At 34.3% G+C, this 20722-nt stretch overlaps 1 protein-coding gene across 4 annotated transcripts in view; it reads right to left on the reverse strand.

Moving 5' to 3' along the window:
- The window catches only part of nAChRalpha4 (nicotinic acetylcholine receptor alpha4), a 113611-nt gene that overhangs the window by 64714 nt on the left and 28175 nt on the right, over positions 1–20722 (reverse strand). For all 4 annotated transcript variants that reach the window (XM_066747218.1, XM_066747219.1, XM_066747216.1 and 1 more), the window contains exons 3-4: positions 8034–8078; positions 2096–2205 (exon numbers count right to left, since the gene is read on the reverse strand). In XM_066747218.1, coding sequence (XP_066603315.1) covers positions 2096–2205; positions 8034–8078 — 155 coding nt within the window. The remainder of the gene's footprint in view (positions 1–2095; positions 2206–8033; positions 8079–20722) is intronic.

The following is a 20722-nucleotide window of genomic DNA, read 5'->3' on the forward strand; positions in this document are numbered from 1 at the left end:
GTGGTAATTATCGTCTGCACGCGTATTTGAAGCTGATAGCTACATAACATCACCGGAATTGGCATGCCAGATTCTGAGACTACCCCTACTAGGGGTGAAATACCTTCTAAATCCCATTCTCACAATGGCATTGCTGGTTTACAGTAAAGTTAAGGTTCGTGATAATCTTAAAATATATAGTTACCATTCTCACCACTTAGATTTTCATTTAAAGGAACTTTTGCAATTTAGTATATATATAGTTTGTTGAAAATTGATTAATTTTTAAGTTTAGATTTATTAACATGAAGCTGATAATCAAGGAAACAATAAATCGACCTCTTTAAAGGAGTCGGTGTGGTGTTTCAGTGAGAGTAGGAGAAGTGAGAGACGTGAAAATGAGATGGAAGGGCTAGGTACTTGAAGAGGGAATCAGAGCAAAAGAAGAAACGGGCATGAAATTAATGAAACCGCAGGAAATGGAGTTAGTGCAGCGTCGGAAAAGTGCCGAGCTGGCCCAACCACTACAACAAAAGGAGATATAACAGAGTCTGTGGGTCGAAAAATAAGGAGGCTCCCATGAGGTCGCGTGTTTCAATTATATTCCCTGCTTTTCCCTAAAGTATTTCTGCTAATAGAATATATTAAAGGTTTCAAATCCACCTTGACTCCTAATCAGCTGCAATTTGCCTCTAAATAAATTCTAACCCTGTTTCATGATTATATAGGCTTTATTCGTGTGGTACAAGCAATAATGATGTAGTATCGATATGCGAAAAAGTGTGCTTGGGCATATATGATATTTGGAAGATCGAAATAAGAGCTTGGTACAGTAAAATATATTAAAATACGTATTGAATGAATACAATATTTAAGTTTGAAATTATTTCTTAAATTTATTATAATTTTATATATTTATCGATACGTTAGATTTTAAGCAGTACGGGTCTTTTTTCGTGAGAAGATTCAAGACTGCCGAGCCCTATATTTTTAATCGATCAAGAGAAAGAGAATAAGAGGGAGAGGGATAGTAAGAGAAAGAGAAAACGAAAGAGAGATCGTATATGTGTATGTGCTTATGCGTATGTGTTTGTGTGAATGTATATATGAGACGGTGGGGGGGGGGGGCGTAGGAGCAAGAGAAAGAAAGGAGGGGAGAGTGGAAACTTAAACGGAGTATTCTCTCCTGATCTCAGCCCGTTTGTCAGAACCCATTCACGCGAACATTCGCCGCAGCGCCCATGTTTCATGCGATATGAATAATAATCTATCCGGTAACTACGTTGAAAAACTCGCTCCAGCTCGAGCGAGAGCCAAACGGGTGAGAAATTTGAGTATTTCTCTTGGTTTTCGCTCGTTCGTTAGCGAGCACGAGCAAAAGTTACGCAAATATGTGAGTGCAGGAAGAAATAAGGGACTAAGGAGGAGGTAAGAAAAGTGTCCAAAGAGGGATAGAAGATAGGTAGATAGAGAGAGAGAGAGAGAGAGAGAGAGAGAGAGAGTAGAAAATAGACTAGAGAGAAGAGGATCGGAAATGAAAAACGGCTAATATTATTGAAAGTTTGTGCACACAATTTGCATTTTTTTTTATTTCACATCTTTCCGTAACTTTCGAATGCCAGTGTGCTAGTTGCACTTGGCATCAAATAGGCTCTACTACTTTGCGATGCAATATGCACGACGATTGTACCTTTTTTCTGTGCTTGGTCGGACATGCGCTTTGCCTTTACGTTCAGTCATGCCACTCGTTACGTCATAACTTTTCCCCTGCTTTCATCTTTTATCCAATAAGTCCATTTTAGCTTGAGTTTGAATTATTTTCTTTTCTGCGCTTTCATTTCCATCGGCTCGAAGCACGAAAGATTACACTAATTGAATGTATAATTGTCATTGATGCAACGCTTATTCTCTAAGACATTTAAAAAGATAAAGAGCCTAAAGAGGATACTGATATACGAAGACTCAGAGACTATTTTGAAAGAATTTGTAAAGATTGAATAAAAGATTCAAGCGATTGTCCGACCAGCCGTATCTGACAGCATGCGATGTCACTACTGTAGAGCTAAAGTAGGTTTAATAAAAATCTAGAACAAGTAAAAAGACTGATTTGACTCACTTGTTGTAGAGAACTATATCGGGCCTCCATATATGATCCGATGGTACGTGCAGCATATGAACTCCACCATATTCTTTTGGTTCCCATCGTAATTTGTAATCGTACCATGACTAGAACCAACGAAGAACATAACATTTAAATTACGTAATTATATCGTTTTATAAATATATTCATGGATATTCATAAAACACTATAAAATCGTTAAATCCATGCAGATTGCACTAGACGTAATTTCCGTTTTGTTGAAAGTTAGTTGTTGCTAATTATATTTGAACTTTTATTATTAAATAGTACACCTGCGTATCGGTTCAGACTTTGTCGAATACGATTATCCATTGCTATACGGTGCAAGGTGATTAAAATGTAAAAAAACTCGGTTTGTTAGTATAAAATACGCTAGCACTAAATATACATTCAATTGCTTTTGGTTTTGCCTGTTATTGAAGTTTCGTTTTGTAGATTGATTTTTCTTTACCGTGTGGAATAGCTTTTAATTCCCAGTCAGCTGTAGAATTGTATTCATAACGAATAGGAGTTTAAAAGAAAAATATATAATTTCTTAAAGATTAGTTTTGTTTTTTAAACTCTTTCGTTTGGTTTATTCAGTTGTATGTCAAGCTGAGCGATACCTATTTCATAATACAAATTTATTTCACATATTTCACAGAGACGCAGAGTGCGATGTTCAAAGTACTATATGGTGAGAGAAGAAAGGGAGATTTTATTTAAATAACAGAAGGATATCAGCTACCTATTTTTCTGAAACGCCCTGGAACATTTCAGACGGCCTACGTATACGATGTGTAGGTTTAACGCTTTGCACATTTGTGCGCCAGAGCGAACTTTATATATCTCGCGCAGGTGTCATTCCAGAGGCAGCTAGAGAGAACATACGTGCTCCGTATACTGGAAAATACTGAAGTAGAAAATTGTGCAGCGACACTGCGAGATTTCGTGTATGGTATAAGCATACCTAGAGCCAACGAGAGAAGTACCTCAAAAAACACAGCTTGAAAGGATGCATGGATATTACAGGAGAACAAAAAAAATTATTTATCGTGATAAAATGCTGCTCGAAACAAGAGAATAACGGATAGCTTCCTGAATTATATTATACTTACGTAAATATCTATATGCATGTTCTTTCTCTTCAAAAAACTATACAGCACTATAATTTATTTTCGATTCCTAACCAATAACCGGAAATAGCAATAATTATATAATCGTTGTTCGCGTAATTGAGTTTACATTGAGAAGTCGAATGGAGCAATTGTACTTGGAAAGGAATTTTTTCTATTAGCCTTGCGCTTTTAGAACGGATAGCCTGAGGAACAGAGACTCATTGATGAGAGATTTGTTTGAAAAGTTGAACGATTATTGGCGATAGTTGTATGAGGCTGATAGACCTTGATACGGGAAACGTTATACGCTTGCGATAAATATCGAGGAATATCGAAGCAGAAAACTGTGGGACGAGATAGTGTGAAATTTTATGGAATTGGACAATAAAAACGGTGTCTAAAACGGATGCGACTAAAAGACAAGGGAAACGAGGTCGTTGAATGTGGATTGTGAAGTATTTGCAGGACACGGAAAACGTATCACGAAACATCCACAAGCCTCGGCTCTATAGATTATCTTTTGTCTATGTATTATAGTTGCTGTGCACGACGTAGTGTAAACATCAAGTTCACGGGCTTACGAAATCTACGAAGCATTAATAAAGTTTGTTCGCGTTGCCCGAACTTTCAGCATTTCTCGTTAAAAATATTGTATATATATTTAATGTAACATTTAGTAGACACTTTTAATGAAAAGTACAGAAAGAGTGCAGGCAAAAAGGAACAAAGCTTAAAAGAAAAGTTTATCAGTAATGAAATAATAAAATTAAGTGTAGCAAAAAAGCAGACTTGAAAATGTTGGAGTTGAATAAATGGTAGCAACGGAGGAAGTATCTCGATACCCGTTGCTGCCTCTCACGGGAGAAACTTTGGGAAAACTCGATCGCCCTGTGGTCGTTAATTAGCAGCTAATCATCGCACGGAGCTACGATTGGTATGGAAGTTGGTCTAGAATTTCAGTGAAGTGGATCGAGTCAGCGTGGAGAACCTTCCAATTGAATCTTGTTTTCGCTCGGCGTAGAACCAAATGGAATACGTTTAAGTATTCATTTCGAATTGTACTGCACGTATTGAAAATATCTAGTCTTAGAGCAAGGGGTGGTAAAGGTTAATTAAAAATTAGTACTTTTTTCTCATACAACTGCCTTACATCTTCTATAGTTTATTGATGAATTATCAATAGTATAATATATAATTAACCTAAAAATACCTCAGAAGGCACGATTAAAACTTCATTTATAAATTTGCAAGTAGAAAATGATTAAAATTATTGGGCTGAGTGACATACGTATTAAACTTAATCTAAATGGGGGTTTTTTCATATAATGATCATAAGAGATTTTCTTGAGATCATTAGGGGATTTTAGTCGGACACTATTGACTTTACATTGAGTGCATATCAATCGAGCGATATGAATTGCTCTTGAGGTGGCAGGGAGGAAAGGGGTTAAAATGTAGGGCAGAGAAGAGAGTTGGCCTGAGGGTGAATTCAGTGCAGAAGATATTATCGAGTTCGTTCGCGAAAACAACAGTTCGCTTCGTCTCTATAACTCGTAGGAGAGTCATACGTGTTCTCCAGCCAGCACATAAATTTAAACTTTATTTTTCGTACAACTGAAAAATAACAGTGTAGCTGCTTCGACATGGGCAGCGCTGGCTATAAAATTTTTCTCTATTCCGATATCTGTGCTCACTTGCCAGTTTCTCGTTAATACATATATTTGATATTTTCTTTAATCGTTGCTGCGATAAGGCAAAAGTAATATTATCAGAAAGTACACTGTCCGTTGAATATGAAATGAATCGTTCGTAAAAGATTGGTCAGTTTTTCCTAGAATTCCATTCAGATTAGCAGTCAATATTTATTTAGAAGAAGGAGCTTTATTTTATCATCGTTTAAACGAAAAGAAAGGCGTGGAATTTGTTTATTATTCCGGAAGAGGAAAAACTTTTAAAAATGACTATATTTTATTTTTAAGCTTGCGAACGGAAAGAAATCAGGGAAGAAAGATTAATGGTATAATAAGACGTTCGAAAATGGAGCTTCAAAATAGATTAAAATGCTCTAGTAGCAGGTGCAGCTGACGGTTGGAACGTACATTTCAGTCTAGCATAAGCAAAGTTTGAAAAAGAAATAGAAATTTTGCGATTTTGTTCTCGGTAGAGATTTTTTTTATAAACTATACGATGAGTTGAAAATAATTGGAGTGCTCTAATTGTATTGAAAAGTGAGAAGGAATGAGTATAATGTAATTAGAAAAAGATAGAAGGTTGAGGTAAATATCATCAATGATAAATGATGGTGGAAATTGTGAGAATTCTTGTAGTGCCGTTGAATTTCTGGCGTGGGAACTGAGGTGTGCGAGAGCATGGAGGGTTGAAAACGAAGCGGCTGGCAAAAGTGGAAGATGACTAGCGCAGGCCAGGGGTCGGTGAAAAAGCGATTGAAAGCTCGGAACCGTTTGGACGTTGGGCGAAGAATGGAAAGGGGAGTGGAAGGGTTGCTCTGCCATTACTATCAATTTATTTCTCATGTATCGACTGGTCGATACTGTAAAAAGAGCGTGCCCTCCCTTATAAAGCTAAGTATCGGTTACCTACTATACTTCCATCTTGTACCTATGTCAACGTTTTCATCGAAATATCATTTTTCGACTAAATTCTTGTATACGCATAATATATATATATCGACAAAAATCTTTCTGTCCATTCTACAATGAATAGCAGGTATTTCATTTGGAGACACGATTCTATCATATACGTAAAACATTGTATGGAGCTTATCCTACAATAAAAATATGGCAATAACGGTGCGACAGCCTCGTACGGAGAAGACTATAAATTTTTCAGAAATGCCATGTCTAAGCTTTCTTAACTCCTTTATAAAATACAGGATTCAATTTTTCATGATGCTTCTTGTGGTGATATTTTCCCTGCACGATTTTATGACGTTTCTTAACCGAGTATTACACCGTATATCGTAATTGCAGTCGGGTAGTTTGAGAGTGTCTTGGTACAAGTAATTGCAGGATTTCGTAATTAAGTCTGTTTAATTGCGGTTTAATACTCGCTACTCCAGTTGGTAACGAATTAACATTTTAGTAGAGCATTTTGCGGACCGATAAATTATCCATAATTTTGCCTTTGGCGAGAATAGTTTAGCAACGCGCGAGATCTCAGTCGTCGAGTTGAACAGCAGAATGGTAAAATGAGCTCGTAGATAAAGGCGAATGTTGGGAGTTTCACTTGCAACGCGTCTAGCACAAGAAAATTAGCGATTCGATTGGTCAATAACTTAAACTTATGTCCTGCATTTAAAGAAAAATCCACGAACCTAAATATTATCCCCCAAATGCACCGTTATTGTTAAACCCTTATACACATAGCTGTGTTGATAATAATAGGAGAATAATACTTGAGCCGTGATAAAATTCTCGGTAAGTACAAGATGAGTGAACTGCGAGTGGAAAAAGTCGGCGTGTCTAACGAATTTTTAATTAAAGGAATTCCTGCTCTCTACTCCCCCACCCTCTTCCTTTCTCTCTCTTTCTCTTTCTCTTCTTCTTCTTCTTCTTCTAACTCTCGTTGTACCTACATAATTAACGACGTATTTTATGCAAACAGGAGATTGAGATTTTTTAGAAATAAAATGATTCAAGAACAAAATGAAGAATTGTTTTTTGAATAAAATAATTCCTACTTTCGCACTGTATTAATTAAAAACTAAGTTCTTTTTTACATATTAATTTAATATAAAGTAAACAGGTTTTTCCATAAATAAGGTAAAACGTATTATTTTTATTTTTTGCTTGTATATGTATAATAAGCGTTTTGGTTAAATACCAAAATCGCTTACTCATATTTGACGTTTGGTCATAAAAATTGGCCAACCTTGCTATTTTAAAGACCAAGTACGAAAGTTTAAGTAGCGAAGAGTTGTTTTCGACGTTGAAGAATGGTGTGTCATGACGGAACGCGGTCAGAATCTTTTTAAAATACATGCAAGGGTGATTTTGTACGTAGACAGGCGTGGCAGCAACGCAGGCCAGTAACATTGTGCCACGACCTCATAGGTATTCAAACACACATGCATATCTGAACCCAAGCTTATCAAGGGTGGAGAGAAACAAGGATTAGGCTGGGTGCTTTTAGAAAGCTGGAGCTTTGTCTGCATAATGTAGTATACCTTATACCGGGTGTGATGAGATTAATTCATACTAATCCGAAAACCATAGATGGTCTGATGATAAAATTCCTATAAAATTTATAAATTTAACCCTTATTTAAAAAATTATCAAGGAATTAAAACCATTACTTTAAATCAAGGTTTCTGAATGATCTAGAAATAACTCTAAATAATCTACAAATTGTAGATAATGTTTTACATAATTCCGCATTTTTATTTATACAGTTCTGGGATTACAGGAGTTACGTGTTATATTATAAAGTGATACATTCAAACGTAAACCGTAATATGAACCAATAGCCAATCGCATGGCTTCCTCTTTCAAAGGATACTCTGGAGTTAATTGTATTTCTATGATGATCAACCGTTTATTATATCTTATATATCTAAGTTGAATAAAGCAGTTATTTTCGTATCTGTCGCTCAAGTCTCTGTCAAAAATGTAATTAACAGAAATGCTACACCGAATCCATTCAAACTCTATTAATTAATATTCAACCTAGGATTAAGTTAAAATACATTTTAGCGTGTAAAATTGATCTATTAATCCAAATTTTGATTAGTTTGTAATCAGTGTAGCATTGCTTAGCCTTCTTTAATTTTATAAAATCGTTAATTTAGTATTGTTTACCTGTTCCACCCACAAATTCGTCGTCATGATTTGGTTCTTTAAATTCTGTAACATAAAATACAGATCATGATTAATAACAATTATTCGGTACATTTTTTAGTATAAATATATAATAGTTATGTTTAAATAATGAATTGTATGAAAAATATATAAGTATATCTTATTTTATTATTTAGTTTATAAGAATAATTGTAGCAAAACTAATATCGTTTTTGCTAAAGTCATTCAGTATTAGCTCTACTATAGGCTTTTACATGACTAATAAACCTGATAGAATTACCAAACTCAACGAAATATTTCAACTTACTTCAACGCTGATATGATATCTCTACATCAAAGGAATAAATACATTTAAAAGCTACTCAAGTTTAGTCGAGCTTTGATCTGCAAGTACATCATATCAGACATCTTTAACATTAAAGGGAGAAATGCATATTCATAAATTTTAACACTAGAATTGTTGTAGATCCATATGGTTTATAGATATAGGCAGGAAAGGTCTATATTATTTGCTCCTTTTACTTATACAAGATGTATCTACGAGAATAATATTTATATAGTAAGATTTTATATGAATAAAGGAAGATTATTTTTCATAAGAGAATCTTTAAAATCATTTAATCTTATCTGTAAATAAATAGTAGAGTGACACAATTTTTTAAGCGAACTCATCAATTCTGACATAACATATATCTCAAAAGTAAAATATTCTCGTTTTAAATTAGAAGCTTAACTTTATTTGTTAGAAATCTGTACAAAGAGTTTGATGTATTTTATAGTTTCTGGTTTGTAATTTGAATCCACTGCCAAGTTTTAAGCAGTTTGATATATTGCCTCGTAGAACTGGTGGAACTTTATAGTAGTTGTTCGCAGAAACGTCTCGCAGTGCAAGGATGTAGACGCAAAAAATTAGGAATCCAATGCTTTTACTTTAATCAATAGTTTTAAATTATTGCTATAATAATCCGAGAATTTCAAATCGTTAAAGAATTTTTAGGAATCTTATGTTTTTTATATTTTAGCAATCGACGATAAATATAAGATATACATATAAAGAGGCAGTATACATTTAAAATAAATGTATATGTAAAAGGAAAATTTTGTAAAGGTGGCAAATGTAGGAAAGTCTTTAAATTGATGTTTGCTACGAGGACAATATTTTACAACGAATGACAGTTTGATTTTCGATGACGGGAACAAAAAAAAGATCATTTTGGACATTTCGATATTCGCTATAGAAAACCACGTAGGCGTTTTTTCATACTACGGGATCAATCGAATTTTTGAATGGCCTATCGCTCACCGTTTGTCAGTTTGTTCATAGCGCAGCTTAAAATCAGAGGCGAACGCTTAAAACCTGAATAAGATCAATGACCAACAAACGCCAGTCAAAAGTATTAATTATTTCCCGTATTAATTATACTTTAGTTTAATTGAAAAATTATTAATAATTCTTCGTATAATTATGTAAATCATTCATTTTCTCATTTATCACACTTTTTTTAAGGCTGCTAAAAGCATGTAGATATTAAAACCTAAATAATACAGTAATATATATAGGTATTATGTATAGGGCATATGATTGTTAAGACTTAAATGAACGTAGAATTTTCACAAATCTTAGCAAATAAATAAATACGAATATGAGGGAGGTGGCAAGAGGTAGTAGAGAAACATATATAAAGTAAGAGACAAACACTGCGCTCGCAAATCTAATTTAAAAATTATGGTTCACGGTAGAATTGTGAAATATACGAGAGCATAGGTTTGTAGATTTTTAAATGGTCACTGAGCAAGAGACGTGCCAGCAGTTCCTTAATCAGTGGCGTTATATGCAAATCTCTGCTTGGAAACAGTAATATAAATTTTTTAACCGAAAAATGTTATAATTTCTCTAAGTAGTAATGATTATTATTATTTCCCGTTTATTTCCTTTTCCTTGTTTAAATCATGCGTTTATTTAAATTTTCTAGTTGCAAAAGACGTCAGTTAGTCTGGTTTATGGCATCTAACTTAAACCAGAAAGAGGAAGGAAGTGGAAGAAAGAGAAGTAAAGGATAAACGAGTATATACCATTGCATCTTTTGTGCCCTTTGTTAAAAGGCAGCAATGCAGCTCATTAATGTTTAAAGCATACCTTTCATCGTTATAACGACTAGTCTATATCTATGACCAACACAATTATTCTTACATTATTCAGTAAAGACGTGTTGCATATATTAATATCATAAAAAATGGATGCATCCAAAATACTTACACAAATACACATTCATACATATATATATATATATACATGTACGATATGTATACATGGATGTGTTTCTATCAATCAAGGGCCTAACATGCACATACAAAAATAGATAAAACTACGAGGTCACTGGCATTCATACTAAGTTGTGCACGACTTGTATGTAATAAAAGAGACATACTATCACCTCGATATAGCTAACTGTCTTCCATATTTCGCGCCTCCATCGAACTAATATGTTCGATTTCTCTCGGCTGTAGTCGGCGGTTGTCGTATTCGGCGGCTATCGGTTGCGATCGCGAGGAGAGGCCCAGCGAAAGGACAGTACAAAAATTCTTACGTAACAGACCAGATCAACACAGTATTATACAGACAGTGACAACTACCAGACGAAAATATTGGTGTAAAGTTAATTCATTACCCAAGTCTAAAAAAGCGTTTAGAACATTTTTATGGTGCCTCCTGTGAGGTTTCCTCAAGAAAGAAGAAAACAAATACATACTGGGAAAAGGACAAAAACATCCCCAAGGACAAATTTATAATCATCATTCGGTGAGTCATTTTGGGTCAATCATAATTTAACAGGATACAGCAGCAAAATGGTCGATAGAATAAAATTATTATTACAAAAAAGAACAGCTTTCAAATCGCAAATGACAATAGTTAACAATATTCTCGAAAAAGACGAAATAGACAAAATATCTATTGATTTAAGAATTAAAAGATTGTCGGAATTATACAGTGCACTTGAAGAAGCATCGGACGAGCTTATGGTTTTAGACCCAAACGAAAATCATGTAAAAGATTTTCATACAATACAAGAACGGTATTACAATATAATGAGTAGAGTTCGAAAATTGCTTAATACAAATCAGAATGCCGGTACAAGTACAACTACGTTATCCGAGGAATCATGTCGTAGCAGCACAGCATCAGATGAGAACAATAGTCAAAATCCCAAATTAAAATTGCCAAAAATATCACTACAGAATTTCGATGGCAAATATGAAAATTGGCTTTCATTCAAAAACATGTTTTTAAACGTAATAGATTCAAGATCAGATTTGACCGAGTTAGATAAATTCCATTACTTAAAATCTGTAGTAGTAGGGGAAGCATCCAAAAAATTAGATGTGTTTTCAGTACATCCAAACAATTATAAAAAAGCTTGGGAATTGTTAGTCAGATCTTATGAGGTTAAACGAGTATTAGTATCCCAACACATATCGATGATTTTTGATCTTCCAACGCTTAACAAGGGAACTTCGAATGGTTTCTCAAAACTTGCTGACGACATGCAGCAAAACATAGCATCTTTAAATGAATTAGGCGTAGTATTCTCCCCAGAAATAGCAATATATATTATTGAGACCCGATTACCAAAAAACACATTAAAAGAGTGGGAATCTACTTTAAACAGAGACGAAATGCCGTCATTAGATAAACTATACGAATTTCTATATAAATCCGCTGTCTGCGCGTCGCGACAGGAGAGAATTAGACCAGCAGAATCCGAGTCAGCAGTCAATCCTACTCCTTGCAAGAAAAAACGTCAAAACAACGCGAATAAAGCATTTCTTCTAAATTCGACGCATAAATGTTCCGTTTGTCAAAAGGAATCACATCCTCTATTCAAATGCGAAGTTTTTAAACAATTATCGGTACCTAAACGAATAGATGCAGTAAAGGCCGCAAAAGTATGTTTCAATTGTTTACGTTCGCACAGAGGAAAACAGTGTAGATCGTCGGGATGCGTAATTTGTCAAAGGCGTCACAATACGCTGATACATTTCAGTGACAAAACTCTTGAAACAAAAAACGAAAACATAACAAAGATAGCAGAAACCGAACCTAATACTGCATGACAAACAAAAAATGCAAGCTACAACATAAACACGTTGTATCATAATGCGCCGCAACTGCTAACTACCGCAGTGATCTATGTAAAGGATAAACAAGGTAATTCAAAGAAATGCCGTGCGTTGCTTGATACCGGCGCTACTGCGAATTTTATATCTCAAGCGACGGTAACAAGACTAAACTTAACAATAACTCGAAAAACAATAACGATTGGTACGATTGATAATCAAACAACAAATGCGCAAGGCGTAGTTCAAGTCACGATGCAATCTACACATAACAATTTTCAAAAAGAATTAACATGTTGGGTTGTACCAACAATTGCAGATCGTATTCCAGATGAAGTTTTTCCTCGAAATTCAATACAAATTCCGGTGAGATTGAAATTAGCGGATCCAGAATTTCATCGTCCCCAAGCAATTGATATTTTAATAGGTGCTGGCACCACGTTGTCACTTTTATCATTAGGGCAAATAAATTTATCCATGAATAATAATGATTTTTATTTACAAAAGACACGATTAGGGTGGTTAGTAGCCGGCAGTGTGAATATGAGGTACGATGCAAAACAAATATGTAATTTGACAAACTTAGAAAATTTAATAAACAGATTCTGGACAATTGAGGAGTTACCAGAACACGAATCGCGAACGGTCGAAGAAATTCAGTGTGAAGAACACTATACGAAAACTGTATCTCGAGAAATTAATGGCCGTTACACTGTTAGGTTACCATTTCGTAACGAATGCGAAAAAATAGGCGATTCTAAAACAATAGCTCTTAAGCGCTTTTTATTATTAGAGCGTAAACTTAATAAAGATGAAAAAATGCGAGAAGAATATTCACGAATGATTGATGAATATATAAGTTTGGGACACATGTCTCTAGCGCAACCAGTATCGGGTTTAGAATATTACATGCCTCATCACGCGGTTGTAAAAGAAACTAGTGCAACTACCAAACTTAGAATTGTCTTTGATGCGTCGGCAAAGACAAACAACGGTAAATCATTAAATGATTTATTGATGACAGGACCTAATATACAAGAACAATTAGCTATACATTTAATGCGATTTAGAACATATGTTTACGTTATTATAGCAGATATAGAAAAAATGTATCGCCAAGTATGGGTACACCCAGAGGACAGAAGATTTCAACGTATACTTTGGCGACAAAACGGGGAAATAAAATCATTTGAACTAAATACGTTGACTTTCGGTGTGGCATCATCCCCATTTTTAGCAATAAGAACACTTCATCAACTGGCAAATGATGAAGCCCACCTATTTCCAAGAGCAGCAAACATAGTAAAGAGTCATATGTATGTAGATGATTTGTTAACAGGTGCTAACTCAATTAAAGAAGCCATAGAAATAAGAGATGAAATAATGGCGATATTAAAATTGGGCAGATTCAATATTCGTCAATGGGCTTCCAATGAAGCAAGTATAATAAAGGATTTAGCATTAAACATTGAAAAAACTGAATATCTTTTAAAAATTGAGCCAATGTTGAAAACATTAGGAATAACATGGCGCATTGCAGATGACCAAATTTGTTACATACCAAATTCAATATTACATAACGAAAGATTAACAAAAAGAAACGTACTATCAGAAATAGCAAAGATCTTCGATCCGTTAGGATTATTAGGTCCCGTGATTTTTTATGTTAAAAAGATTATGCAAGATATATGGCGATCCGGTATTCATTGGGACGAAACCATTACACCGGATATATATACAAAATGGTTAACGTTTGCTCAGCAATGGGAAATGTTGGGAGAAGTAACTGTCAGTAGAAAAATGATAATATCAAATTACGTAGAAATACAAATTCATGGTTTTTGTGATGCGAGCAACGCTGGTTATGGTGCTTGCATATATATTCGCTCACAAGATAAGAAAGGAAACACAAATTGCTGTTTGATGACTGCGAAATCTAGAGTGGCGCCATTGAAGCAATTAACGATTCCAAGATTAGAACTATGCGGTGCACTGCTTTTATCGAAATTGTATCAAGAAGCAAACAAAATATTTAATGTTGATTCCATTAAAAAGGTGATATTTTGGTGTGACTCTACCATCGTATTGAATTGGATTAACACTCCAACACACCTGTTGAAAACATATGTAGCAAATCGGGTAAGCACCATCCAAGATATAACAAACGCGAAAGATTGGAGACACATTAGAACAGATGACAACCCGGCCGATGCTATATCTCGGGGACAATTACCAAGTGAATTTATAAAAAATCATTTATGGTTCAATGGCCCTAATTGGTTATCAAGCGTAGAAAATAAATGGCCGAAATTAACGGTTGATCATAACGAAATACCAGAAATGAAACGAAGTATATGTCTCACTGTTTTAACATTTGACACAAAATTCATTGAACGATTTTCTTCATACACTAAATTAATTCGGGTTATTGCGCATTGTTTAAGATGGAAGAAATCGAACTTACATAACAACAAAAGTAGTTTAAATGCTACAGAACTAAATCAATCTGAAATTCGAGTTCTAAGACTGGTACAAACCGTCTATTTTAAAGATGAATTAAAGCTATTAAAAGGGTCTTCTATACATAAGGGCAAGCACTCTAATCTAGATCTTTTTTTAGACGAAAATGAACTTATCAGAGTAGGTGGTAGGTTGAGCCAGTCTAATCTTGAGTTTTCTAGGAAACATCCTATACTTCTTCCTAATAAATGCCATATAACTGATTGTATTATACGCGAATATCACGAGTCTCATTTCCACACTGGAATTCAAACAACTCATTACAATATCCGCGAAAAATTTTGGATTCCAGACGGACGAAACCAAATAAGACGAATTGTTAAAAATTGTATACGTTGCTCTCGATTTCGATCAGACATGATGAAATATAAAATGGGAAATTTACCTAATTTTCGAACTAATCCAACTGCGCCTTTCATCCACACGGGAATAGATTATTGCGGACCATTCTTTATCAAAGAAAAAAAACATCGTAATCGTAATAAAGTAAAGGCCTATGTGTGTGTTTTTATTTGCATGATAATGAAAGCAGTACATTTTGAAGTGGTAAGTGATTTAACTTCAGAAGGTTTTATTGCAGCCTTAAAACGTTTCATTTCGAGAAGAGGCATCCCAGAACACATTCATTCCGATAATGGCACCAATTTTGTGGGTGCAAATAATGAACTAAAAGAAATGCATGCACTGTTTAACTCTGACAATCATAAAAATATAGTAAATAAATTTGCAAGTGATCGACGAATTACTTGGCATTTCATACCACCTCTGGCCCCACACTTTGGGGGGCTATGGGAGGCCACAGTAAAAGTTTTTAAGCATCACTTCAAAAGGGTGATCGGCGAAACCTTACTTACATTCGAAGAGCTTAATACATTTGTTATTGAAGTTGAGGGAATTCTAAATTCAAGACCCATTGCTGCTGTGTCATCAGACCCAAATGACTTACAAGCAATAACGCCAGCTCATTACTTGATTGGAAAAACTTTTACGACCTTGCCAGAGGGTGATTTGTCCTTGATTCCCGTAAATAAGTTGTCCACATGGCAGCATTTATCTCAAATGAGACAAAACTTTTGGTCACGCTGGAATCTAGAATATCTCAATGGATTGCAAATTCGACAAAAATGGAAAAATAAAGAGCCTAATATTAAACTTGGATCTTTGGTACTCATTAAGGATCGAACATTACCTTGCTCTCAGTGGGTTCTAGGAAGAGTTGAAGAACTTCATCCCGGCCTTGATGGAGTAATCCGTACAGTTACTTTAAGGACAAAATCAGGATTACTAAAACGAGCAGTAAACCATATTTGCGAATTGCCAGTCCTGTCATAATGACACATTAACTTTAACAAAACTGTATTTCTTTTATTTTTTCTTTAATCATATGTACAATTTTTAATCAAAATTGTAAACATTTATAATTACAGTCAATTTTTTGTTGTTTATATAGTATCATATCATAATTTCAATATTATTTGTGATTCTTGTCATTGTAATAAAAATATAATAAACTGCTATATGTTCACGAATCATAATACTGTGCCAAAAGATTTGGGTTTGATCGTCACCTCTCAACGGGGGAGTATGTTGCATATATTAATATCATAAAAAATGGATGCATCCAAAATACTTACACAAATACACATTCATACATATATATATATATATACATGTACGATATGTATACATGGATGTGTTTCTATCAATCAAGGGCCTAACATGCACATACAAAAATAGATAAAACTACGAGGTCACTGGCATTCATACTAAGTTGTGCACGACTTGTATGTAATAAAAGAGACATACTATCACCTCGATATAGCTAACTGTCTTCCATATTTCGCGCCTCCATCGAACTAATATGTTCGATTTCTCTCGGCTGTAGTCGGCGGTTGTCGTATTCGGCGGCTATCGGTTGCGATCGCGAGGAGAGGCCCAGCGAAAGGACAGTACAAAAATTCTTACGTAACAGACCAGATCAACACAGTATTATACAGACAGTGACAACTACCAGACGAAAATATTGGTGTAAAGTTAATTCATTACCCAAGTCTAAAAAAGCGTTTAGAACAAGACGAGAAACGACACTATAGCAATTTAACTATTTAAGAAATTTATGGTTTCTTAATTTTTCTATTAATTTTATAGCTGAAGACATTTTTCAGAAGAACTAAACCCCACTGTAAGTAACTATATACCTTAAATTAATAACTACCAGCAAGTTAAGCAAAGATTTAATAAGGTAAGGAGAAATTTAGAAATAAGCCTTATTTATTAAAAGATGAGTGTGACCCGTGATAAAGTTAAAAGAAATATTCATCTTGATTTAGCTGTATAAATAGATTCAATAAATTCTCAGGCAAAGCACTTCTCTGAGCGTTGCATATGCAAATGACTGGCGAAATTCCGACCTTCTTGGTTACATGGAAGCGGGAAAGGGAGAGATGGAGTTATCACGGCAAAGATGGGATATTACGGATATCTGTGCTGCTTGGAATTTACATGCAATTCTCGAACAGATCGGACAAATGTATCGTGTAGCTATCAACGCTTATATCAAGGCATCTTGCCGTAATTCTCGACCTACCAAATTGCGAAATCACATCTTACGAAGAAAAAAGAATTAAACTGACGAGCCGGAGAAATTATTTTTAAGGCAGACACAATTTTATTTTGGACACTGCTTTGAGATATTCATTTATTTAAACTAGAAGGAGGGTCGGGATTGATACTTGGTAGATGTTACTTCTAGCTTGCACACAGGCAAGGGTGCTTGTAAAATTTGCGTGTATACATAGGATTTGATTGATGCATAATGAGATAATGACCCTTACACTTGAAGATACAGAAGAGGCATATTCACTCATGGTCAACAAATGCCAGGTGAACGAAAAGCCATCGCGCTTATGAATAATGCAAAATGTACGAGAGTGCAATGGCTTTGCTACTCTGATCGTGTATTCGCTTCGAAATTGAGAGACATATTTCATAAATCATCGAGAATTTTCATTCGCAAAATTCGAAAGAAATTTTGCTTTTCTAAACCTCGTGTCATTGAGTATTCATCTGTCTCTGGCTATCGCATTTGCCAAGAATCCTTTCCTATATATATATATGGATCAACGAAACTCTGAACCCTCCCTCCATCAAAATAAAAGAATATTTTCGAAAGGAATAAAAAATTTTCATTCAAAGCAGCGGAGAAAAATCTTATATATATAGCTACTAATAAATTTGTTCATATTTTACGAAAGATTTATAGTCTTTGCGAGATATTATATATGTATGCATATTTTATGCATGCTTCTGTATTTTACAATGTGGTTTTATGTTAGTATAGTTTTATATTATTTTTAAGAAATCTTTGATTATTCCTATTTACGTTCTCTCGTATTATTATTTTAAACATATCGTTATGCATATATAGTGGTAAGTGTTCTAGAAAAGCATAAAAAAAGTGGATACGGGAATCACGACTGACCTCGCTTTTCTAGAGTAATAAAATGTGAGTGTAAAATGTAGGCGTAATTCGCATAGGTAAGGTTAGGCTATATTTGCTGATGCGTTGGAGTTTCCAATAATTTGAAGCATTACCCAGGCTACAAAATTCTATGAAACTATAAAAGTAGCTTGTAATATCCATGCGTTCTTTCATAAAGCAAAACGACTTTCCCTCGATTTTTTAGAAGCTAGTTGGTAACACTTTAACATTAACTATTCCTATACCAATAGAAAATAATCCTAGCAGTGCACATAAAGAGACATCAATCATTATTCCGTCGAGTAAAGATTAAACAGAAAAGATATAATGGTGGCGCCTCCCATGCTAGTGAGCAGATGTCGTTAAGTATAAAATATATAAGAGAAAATTAAATGTTAGAAACATATTTTGAGTCTTGTTTTCATTAATTTACCTACCACATATATATCAATAATAGATACTTTTTCTATTATATTCTTCGTGGTAGTTGTTAAAATATTCAGTTTAATGTTAAAGCTGCTTTACTTCTTATTCTTGAAATACATTGCAATAGTTTCAAATAGTATAAAGAGATATCAATGATTACACACACACACACACACACAGTAATATGAAATTCTACTAAAAAACATATGAATGCACATTTTATCCAATCCGATATTCGTATAGCTTAGACAGGATCTACTGTTTGCTAGTTTTTTCATATTTGCCTCTTTTAAATTTGCATCTTTATGACCAACCCTCCCCTTTCTCCGGTGTACATGTCCAGTGAAACGTGATCATTTATGGCAAGTTCGCATCTGCCTATAAAAGCATGGTGCCATATCATGCACAGGAAATGCCACGATGATTTTTCTTCAAAAATTTTATCTCATTTCAAACTTCAGTTTCGACCTGAATTTTCAGTTTGCAATGTCTAATATTACTTTTGTAATAAATTATTTTTGAACCATTTAACTTATTTTAATACACATAATGAACATTAGGGGTTTACTTGAGACTTCATTTACTCTCATTAATTTTCAAGTAGCACGAGTTTTATCCGTATCTTATGAACCTCGTTAAGTCGATTACTTAAATTAATTATAATCAATGTTCCCTACATTTTATATTTAACGATATCAATTTTACCAATTCTTGCTTGAGAGATATGTATATACCTAATGGTGGTTTGTGTTTTCCTTCGAAAAATTATTATTAGTTTTATCATTAAGAAATTAGCAGCTGCACTTTAAGAAGCTTTGTCTTATTGAGGTGGCATAATATTATTGCCGTTAGGACTTGATAAAAAGCTTGTCGTTTAAAAGGAGCTCAAGTGGAAGCCGCATTCGTGGGGTTATCGCCCAGCATGAATCCAATCCGCACGTAGCGCTATTCGTGTGGGATTTTCACTTGAGTTACTTTTGGGGATTTTCCCTGTGGAAAACGTTCGAGTTCCGTTTTAATTAATATCGGTGCGCCTGCTCGCACTTAAGTGCTGCCTCTCAGCATTCTGCACGTAGTGCATATTGCATGTCGAAACTTCAGGCTTTCCTTGAATACGTCAGCTTACCGCAGCTGCAATTTCTAATCTCAATCTGGAATAATTGATATCAGCTTTAAAAATCGTTAATCCATATCAACGGAATGTTGAAATCATTTTTAACACACTTAATCATTAAACAAATCTATAAACTTATCCTTCTCCTTGTATTTATTAAAAAAATCTCCTCATTTTCTTTTGTTTCAGTCTGCTTTGTCTTCTTCTGTCCAGTGATAGGTACTGCCTTTTTGTTATTTATAAATTACTTGGAGAATAATGTGGTGGTTTTTGTCCCTAGTATATATATAACAAAGGGAAAAGTAACAAAATTGATTTGACCAAATACGAATATGAATAATGGATTCATGAGAAATCAATATCTCACTTTTTTTTCTATTGCAAATACAACTGAAGCAGGATCAATTAGCTTATGCGCGTAATCTAAATGATTATATACTTAATCACATGCACTTGGCTACAGTAACTGCGAATCGAACGATTTGGGTCAACCGATTGGCCGCCAAAAAATGCTGACACTGCAAGTGCACTTGCAGCAAGTTGTTCGTTTTTAGTTCTTTTGTTTGAAGCCTGGTTGATTATGCAGTCGAGTAAGGGGGTAGAAAAGAACACTTCAAAACCTGCAAAGAGTTTTCGCATAGAAACGAGTGAGCTTACTACACTGTCATGATTACCTATGTATACATTTAATAATTTACATGAGAAAATAATCTGTGCGTTTCACTCAGTTTTTCTCTTTCAACAAATTACTATACTAATTTAACAGTTTATTTAAATAATGCTTGAATATTGTGAGCATATCTACATTTTAGGTGTTAGCATTAATACATCTTATAAGAACAATTAAATTCCTTTGATTTTAACACACTGCAGTTAATATTTACTAATGACGTAGTTAATTGACTTTGTAATATTCGCTGTAATAATTACTCTTTCTTTGATTAACATTATAGATACAAAATCACCGCAATTTTCAAGTGAAAGGAAATATTCTGCATGTTAAAGAACTGTTTGTAAAACTCGTATAATTTC

The sequence above is a fragment of the Prorops nasuta genome, unplaced genomic scaffold (assembly GCF_024137725.1).
Source record: "Prorops nasuta isolate Cenicafe-Biocafe unplaced genomic scaffold, Cenicafe_Pnas_1.2 PNAS00003, whole genome shotgun sequence".
Lineage (NCBI taxonomy): Eukaryota > Metazoa > Arthropoda > Insecta > Hymenoptera > Bethylidae > Prorops > Prorops nasuta.